An 8,130-nucleotide genomic window follows, 5' to 3' on the forward strand; every position below is an offset into this window, starting at 1 on the left:
TTGAAATGTATGCGGATGCAGATGACTCTCAGCTACTACCGTATGAAATTTTAACTCAATATCTGACAAACTGACTGAGTTATAGCCTTTTTGAGTTTTTTTAGGTAAGTTAGCTGTGGCGGCCATCTTAAAGTGTGTGGAGTCCAAAGTCCAAAAGTCAATGAGTTGTAGAGATATAGCTAATGATTGTTGTCTGAGAGTCTCGTTAAAATCCATTCAGTAGTTTGGGAAATATTTTGCAAACAGACAGACAGTGTTGACTCCAAATAGGTAATGGGCAAAATTTTGAATCAAGATCTTACACAATCTAATGGCACCCAGAATGTGTGTTGGGGAGCAATCTCAGCTACTACTACACCAAGTTTTAGCTCAATGGCTGTCAAATTGACAGAGTTAAAGCCATTTATGTGTTTTTTAAGGTCAGCTAGCTGCAGCAGCCATCTTGAATCGGGTTGACTCCAGAAGTTAATCAGTTGTAGAGGTACATCCAGTGGTTACTTTCTGCAAGTTTCATTAAAATTCTTCCAGTGGTTCATGGGATATTTTGCTAACAGACAGACATGCTGTCACACACAGGCAGGAGAGAAACAGGAAGTCCAGCCTGCTGAGATGAACGTGATTATTTATGACAATTTTACCAGAAGGTCCTTCCAAACACAGCAACCAAGCTAATAATAATTTGACGTATTGGTGACCAACATTCTCTCATTCCATCGGCTCCATGTTGGAGGGGGGGTGGAGGTCAGAGGTCACGTTCAGCTCTCCGGCGGAGGGGTGGATGATACTCTCCTTTGTAAGTGGACACTTCAGCTCAGCCTGAAAGTACGTGAACTGAGTTAGAGACGGACTCGAGTTTGAAGATTTTTTTGCCTTTATTTACACTAACAGGACGGATTACCCATAAATAAAATGGTCTCCAGTCCCGTTCATGATTTAGTTACTTATTCCTCTTATTCAGAATTTGGGTTAAATTGCAAAGTTAACCAAATTACAGACTATAAATTCTACACGTGTGAATCAGTGTGACACTTTTGTTAAAGCCGTGTTTCATTCACTTTGCGGCTCGCTGACATATTTTGAGGGCCTGACTGAAAGGGTAAACAGTCAGCCCCGTCTAGCTGTGTCCTATTATTAGGCCTGGTTGAAACTCGTGGTGTTCGGCTGTAACTGAACTCCATCTGTCAAGTCACGTCCTCTTCCTGCTCCCTACGCCCCCTCCTGCCCAATACGGTATCATTGTGACCAGGCTGGGGACACTCTGCTGCGTGGCACCCGGTGCAGCACACAGACAGCAGGACGGGCTGACAGCTGCCTCTCAGGCCACTGCACATCATGGAGGCTCTCCACATCCAGCCCTTTGAGGAGCCAGGGGCGCTGACTCAGAACCAGGAGGTCGAGAAGGGTGCCGAGCAAGACGGTGCAGGAACGAAGGCCTCCTCTCCCACGGGCTCCACCACGGAGGAGGAAACGGATGAGGATTCAGAACCAGAGCCCCCGCCGGTCATCCGCAGGAAGGTGTCGTTTGCGGATGCCTTCGGCCTCAACCTGGTTTCAGTTAAGGAGTTCGACAACGTAGATGTGACAGAGTCAGAGGTCGGCTGGTCTAAGGGAAGGGATGTGACCCGTTCGGCGGAGGAGTTTTATCTGTCTTGTTTGTTCACGGTCCCGGCGTCCCAGGAGGAGCTGGATCAGAGGCTGCACGCCCAGATGATTGAGCTGGAGAGCATCGAGATCCTCCCGGGAACCACCATCCTCCGCGGCATCATCAGGGTGCTCAACCTCTGCTACAGCAAGAGCGTCTACGCCCGGATGAGTCTGGACCACTGGAGGAGTTACTTTGACCTGCTGGCCGAGTACGTCCCTGGGTCCAGTGACAGGAAAACAGACAGGTTCACCTTCAAGTACACCCTGGTTCCTCCCTTTGAGACTGGAGGCACCAGAATAGAGTTCTGTCTCCGCTACGAAACGCCGGAGGGCACGTTCTGGGCTAATAACAATGAAATGAACTACGTGCTGTTCTGTCACCAAAAGGGACAAACAAGTGTGGCCCAAACAGACGAGGAGAGCAGCAGCTACAGGAGCAAGAGGAGCTGCCTCAAAGCTAACAGGTAATAAAGTGGGATGCAGAATCAGTTTTCCTGAGACGCTTCACGCTCAAGGGTCAACAAATTTGTGAAGGATGTTTTTGCATCCTAAAAAACAAGCGGAGGCCCCAAGCTTTCGTCTGAGCTAGTGGTTCGCGCTGCGTCGTTCCTCTCATTAGATGAAGGTGAACGCAATAAACCCTGCTGCTTGACCCAGTGTGTGTTTACACTACACTGTTATGTAACAACCCAGTAAGAGAAGTTTGGCCCCCGGGACACTCGATCCCCTTTTATGGTCAGGTTTCTGTGCAGGTTTCCATGACGCATCACTGCCGCTGGAAGAAAAAGATGTTTTTTACTCCCCCTTTTTTGGCCACTTTTTAATAAAAAAAGTGTCTCTGTGAATCATAACTCATTGTTATTTTTGGAAAAGCTACAGTACAAAAGCTTTAAAAAAAAACAACACCAGTTTAGGTTCAAACAATAAGTCGTAAAGGGATAGTTCAGATCTTTTGAAATGGGGCTCTGTGGAAAGGTTATAAATAATTAATTATGTAACTGTTATAGAGAGCTCTTTGAATGACCTCAGTTTGGAGAAGCAAGGTTTAATTCTGACCGAACTGATGAGCTAAAGGCTAGTTTGAGCAGAGCTAACAGCAAAGTGGATTGCTCTTATCTCAAAACAAGTCAATGTCAACATATTTATGGTGCTTCATGCCATAAATATGGTTATTCCTGCAGAAATATGCTGGTATTCCTGCAGGAAGTGCTCCGGGCTGCAATTGAAATGCTACTGCTAGCTGCTAACCACTGAATTTTATGTAAATAACCATGTAATGTGAACCTGGCAGTATTTGCATTAAATGTTTGAGACTGGAGTTGTTTTCAGACAGCACCAATTAAATGTGGCCTTGCCTCCCTCGGACTAGCTGCTAGCTTGTTAAATGGGTCAGAATGAAACTCCGTTTCTCCAAAATGAGCTCATTCAAAGAGCTACCCACAAGTAAGATATTAATAGCTCATAACCTTTTCACTGAACCCCACTTCGAAAGAGCGGAACTATTTCTTTAATGCCTGTTCTGTTCTTACCACTCGCCACGCAGCAGCATGCAGAAGCGGGGGCATTTGGGGGGGCAGTCAGTGTCAAGGTCAGCATCAGTTTATTTCTAAAACACGTTTAAAAACTTGCAAGTTGGACTAAAATGCTGTGTAATAAATAAAGTAAGGCAAAAAATGATTAAAAATGTATAATTATATAAAAACAAAACAAATTAAAAAAAACCCAGCTCACCTTAAAAAAAATAAAAAATGACTTATTTCACCATTCATTTACCAACAGGAATGGAGATGCAGAGGAAAAGATCAGGGGGACAATTAGCACTTATATCTTGGCTGCAGGTGCGTATATATATATATATGTGTGTGTGCGAACATGTAAATCTGCATAAATGCACGTGTTTTTAAGTGTGCAAATCAGTTTTGCTCCATTTGCAGAAGCGGAGGCAGCACCTAAACTGGAAAAGTCTGGCAGAAAGATGACGAACGCTGCAGAGACGCTACTTCATAACGAAGAACAAAAACCTTGGGTAAAGTTCATGTACCTTCCTTCAAAATAAAACCCCTTTTTTTTTAAAAGTCTGAAACGTAACCAAATTTTAAAAAACGCCAATCATAACAAAGCTGTAGCTGGTTCTAGCTTTTTATCGCTAAGCAACTGAGCTATAGAGAAAGATGATAGTTTTTTTTTTTTTTATGAAGGTGTGAGTGACAACAGAGCCAGAGATTTATATCATGCAAACATGTGTTGAGTTATTCACAGGGAGGTATGGAACGTCAGCTAACCTGACACTCGAGAGGAGGTCAAAAATCCCTCACGTGCAAACATCTATTAATAAATGCAACCTGCTTGTTCACATGCAGTAAAAGACTGATGTAAACCAACATACGGTTATGAAAAGGGGTTGCAGCACAGTTACGATATGTTGCGTCACAATATCAATGTTACATGTAAAAAAAAATAATAAGTGAACCCTGGCACTTTATGAAACTGGCGACCTCAAAGATGAGCTAGGTTTTGGTTTATTAGTCGAGTAAACACTAAACTTGACCTTCGACTTTCTGGTTCTCGCGACAGGTGGAAAGCGCGAAAAGCAGACGCAGAGCGACACGCTTGGCCCGCGTGCAGGACTACCTCTTCAAGACAATGCAGCAACAACTAAGTGACTCAGCCCACGTTCAAAAGGTTTCCCAGCATATGCCGGCTCCTTGGGGTAACTCTGGCAGCCTTCCCTATGAATGCCAAAAGATCCGATCCAGCGAGAGTCCACAGGTACTCACCTACCATCAGATTCCTTTGCTTCCATTAGACTGGAACAACGATCCACCTCAGAGGTGTGAGACTGCTCATGTAGATGACATCTTGGCTGGAGGACCTAAAATGACTTTGTCAAACGCGTCGGAAGAAAAGCCCGTTAATGATATGTGGGAAACTACAGACGAAGCCAACGGTAAAGAAGCCTCGGTGAGTGATGTATGGCAGGCTTTTCTTAATGGGCCCGGCTCCAAGGACCGTTCTGATGTTCCAGAGTCAGAATGGCTCCAGACAGCGGCGTCGGTTTCTCCCTCAAATGATAGGGAGCCACAAATTCAATATTCAGCAGAAAGTCGAGAGTTTCAAGAATTGCAGGCGGGGACAGATACGGCTACTGCCTCACACACCTTAGCAGCTTGTCAGCCGCTGTCAGACACTTGTGAACCATTGTCAGCGGTTGTTTCCTTGAACACTAAAGATCATCAGCTAAAGGAGGCGTGTGTCAGCAGCTCAAGAGATGATAACACAGCAACACAAGCTGCATCCCAAAGGTCACAGACAAACTCCGTAACAGACACTCCACTGGATTTTAGCCTCAAGAGGGCGCCGCCTGTGTCCGGGGGCTCTGACAGCCCAACTGAGTGTCACGAGCAGGAGGTCTGGGAGCAAGAATGTGAAGGAATAATAGCACCAGGAATAGGAGGAGACGAGCCCTTCACTTTGCACACAGCTGACTTAGTAACGAGCTCAGGGGAGTCAGAGACAACAGACATGACAGCAGTGCCCGAGTCCCACAATGCCAACGCCGGTGATATGATCGCAGAGGGAGCGAGGCGGGATGAGGGCCTTTCTTCCAGCGGGGAGCGAGAGGTTACAGCCACCGCACACAATGCGTCAGATGACACGCTGGCATTTAGGGAGACAATCGGACAAGAGACAAAGGATGAGGCGAGGAATGTCTGTTCTGCATCCAGACAAGAAGTGGAGGAGGAAATCGTGATAAGTTATTCGGAAAATAAAGTGTCTAGGGAGGAGGAGATATTTAGGCCAGAGAAAGCCAAAGACAAGGTGGAAAGCCAAGAGGCAGGACAAAATGGTGAAGATAAAGAAATTATAGAGATATTAGACGACCAAGTGTGTCAGAGTAGCAACAACGTTTTACAAGTCAGTTCTTCTGGGCAAATGGAGAAAATATTCATTTTGGAAGCCTGTGGTACACATGTTCAAAAGAGGGAGGACTTAGCACTAAAGGAACAAGAGGAAAGTGTTGATCTGAAATCTGAAATAGGTGAACATGTATCAGATTCAAATCTGTTAGGAGACAGAAACAGGTTGAGTTGGGAAGGAAAAGCAATGGAGCAAAAGGAAATAAGTCCTTCAGCAAATTTCAGGCCCATAGTGGATACAACGGAATCGAAAAAGATTTTTCAGATTAGCCATGATACTCCAAGACTTGGTCCAATGGATAAATGCAACCCAAACCCCTTAGAGGTGGTCGAACTGAGATGGACTCACTCCCAGCAAGAACTGAAGAGCCAAAATGATGATTTAAGTAGCGAAATAAGCTCAGAAGATGTTCCGGCAAAGAAGAATGGTCCAAAGAGAGATACTTTACCAGGACACCAACCTGAAGCGTCAGGTGGAGCGGAAGAAGATCTGACACAGGAAGATAAGAGCATCTGTATTGGAAAGCTTGAAACAGAGGCAATGAGGGAGATGATGGGTAATGCAAAGAGTCCTCAGATGGAGAGTCAGAATGCATGGAAGGAACAAGAGCTGTCAGCAGAAGATGAGAGCTCTCCAATTGGTGAATATAAAAAACCATCAATCGGAACAAAAGAACCCATTGCAGCAGTAAATAGTGCAGCACTTGAAGCGGTGGAGCCAAGAAGGGAGCAGAGGGTTATAGAACGGTTTGGAGAAGATTTGGCGAGCAAGATTTGGGAAGAGATCTTTGCTCGAGAGGCCCAAACCTCCAGCAGGCGAACAAATACTGCTGACGAAATGAGAAACGCGGTGGCAGGCGCTATACATAGAGGCCGCCGTTTTCTCTTTGAGCAAGAAACGTTTGATTCAGGTGTGTTTTCCCTGACGGAATTACCAACAGATTTAAATGTACGTCTCGGTCAAGCTCAAGAGCAAACCTCGGCGACTGAAAGCAACGAGTGCTCCACAAACGACAGAAGTCAAATCCTTCTGGCAGCACAGAAAGCTCCCATTCTCTACAAATTACAAACCGATTTCAATTCAAGTCCCCATCTTAGTCATGAGCTCACAGCCACTTCAGCTGCTCTGATTGGTGAGCCCTTGTTTCAGTCAACCCAGGCCCTCAACTCACCAAAAGACCAAGAAAACTGCTCTCAAATTAAAGCCAGATCAGCCACTCGACAGGAGACAGATAGTCAGACAGGAGACTGCGTATTTACTCAGAGAAAGAGCTCCGATCGATCGTCCAACATGTCCAACAAATACCTGGGCTCCACTGAGAAATTAAAAGAGTCTGATGCCCTTTTATGGTGGACTATATTATACACCATCAGCCACTTAACTAGGCTCCTAATCTGCACACTCTTGGTCGGTGGGTTCTTCGTCGTTGTCTTTCTCTATGATTTCCCAGCATTCTTTGCTTTTTACTTATTTTCTGTGTGTTGGTGGGTGTATTCGTGGAAGAGACACAGAGTGACAGCAGACAACAGGATAGCGGAATAAGCTCAATCACACATGAGGCTGTCGTGCAGCATTGTAGCATTTTGAAACACCAGTCCAATAAATTCACTCTTATTTCTTCTCACTTCGGCAAGGTCACAATTAATTTACACACTTTGCCGTTAGTGTGCATGAGTCTGTGTGATTGTAACTTTTTAAACCTCCTGATACCCATGTCCCCCACATGGGGACATTAGCGTCCCCGAATCATAATATTTTATTCTGTTAAACTTAGACCTCTTCACCTGATTAAAGGCACTAAAAAAATGGTTTTAATTATTTTTCTGAACTGCTAATTGTTCAAAAAACAATAAAGTCTTCAAGTTCCATTAATCTGAATAGATAAGGGAATGGAAAATGCACAACTAACAAAATGCATGAGTCTCAGGAGGTTATATTTTATTAGATTTTTCCTATTTTTTTGGTAAATTATAGCAATAATTGACAAGCTTTTTGATGCTTGTAACACACAAAAAAATATTTTAAAACAACTTTGATTCAGCTACAGAGTTTGTCAATCATATGTTCTTGTTATTTTTGTTAATGTTAATGCATTAGAAGAATGTTAAGTTGCAGTCTTTCAGTGCTATGTCCTTTAAAATTTGTCACAAAGCCTCACAGTGAACCCAGCCCTGAGACTGGGAACCTCTGGTTCGAGGAGTCGAGCTAAACAAGCAAGCAAACAAGCAAACATCTTAGGCATCAAACTTCAAATAGAAGTGCAGATTATACATAATTTATTTTAAAAATTATTAAATGTATTCACTCATTTAAACCACTTAGCAGAAGTAATGTTTAATCATTTATGTGCACAATGTGTGTATATTTGCTGTGTTTTATGGGCCCAATGTGACTTCACAGTGTACCAAATTAACCAAAGTGTCTTTCTGGGATTTTCTTCAATAAAGAAAATTCATGTGTTAAAAAAAAGGTCTTCAAACTTTTCTTTGTGTGTGTGTTTTACATAGGCCATGTTTGTCCAAATTTTATTGTTTAAAGCTTTATTAAGTTGATTGCTGTGTTTCATGT

The 8,130-nt window shown here is 43.8% G+C and overlaps 1 protein-coding gene across 1 annotated transcript; it reads left to right on the forward strand.

The window, feature by feature from the left end:
- Positions 1-1,244: 1,244 nt before the first annotated feature.
- ppp1r3aa (protein phosphatase 1, regulatory subunit 3Aa) lies at positions 1,245-7,547 on the forward strand. The gene is made up of 4 exons (XM_017424891.3): positions 1,245-2,108; positions 3,424-3,482; positions 3,579-3,670; positions 4,219-7,547. Exons 1-4 carry the CDS (start codon positions 1,333-1,335, stop codon positions 7,102-7,104), a joined length of 3,813 nt encoding a protein of 1,270 aa, XP_017280380.1. The 5' UTR covers positions 1,245-1,332; the 3' UTR covers positions 7,105-7,547.
- The last annotated feature ends 583 nt before the right edge of the window (positions 7,548-8,130 follow it).

Source organism: Kryptolebias marmoratus, linkage group LG18 (assembly GCF_001649575.2).
Source record: "Kryptolebias marmoratus isolate JLee-2015 linkage group LG18, ASM164957v2, whole genome shotgun sequence".
Lineage (NCBI taxonomy): Eukaryota > Metazoa > Chordata > Actinopteri > Cyprinodontiformes > Rivulidae > Kryptolebias > Kryptolebias marmoratus.

Coding starts and splice junctions, on each gene's coding strand:
- ppp1r3aa (XM_017424891.3), top strand. CDS start 1,333: ATGGAGGCTCTCCACATCCAGCCCTTTGAGGAGCCAGGGGCGCTGACT. Junction 2,109..3,423: donor AGCTGCCTCAAAGCTAACAG/GTAATAAAGTGG, acceptor ATTTACCAACAG/GAATGGAGATGCAGAGGAAA. Junction 3,671..4,218: donor ACGAAGAACAAAAACCTTGG/GTAAAGTTCATG, acceptor TTCTCGCGACAG/GTGGAAAGCGCGAAAAGCAG.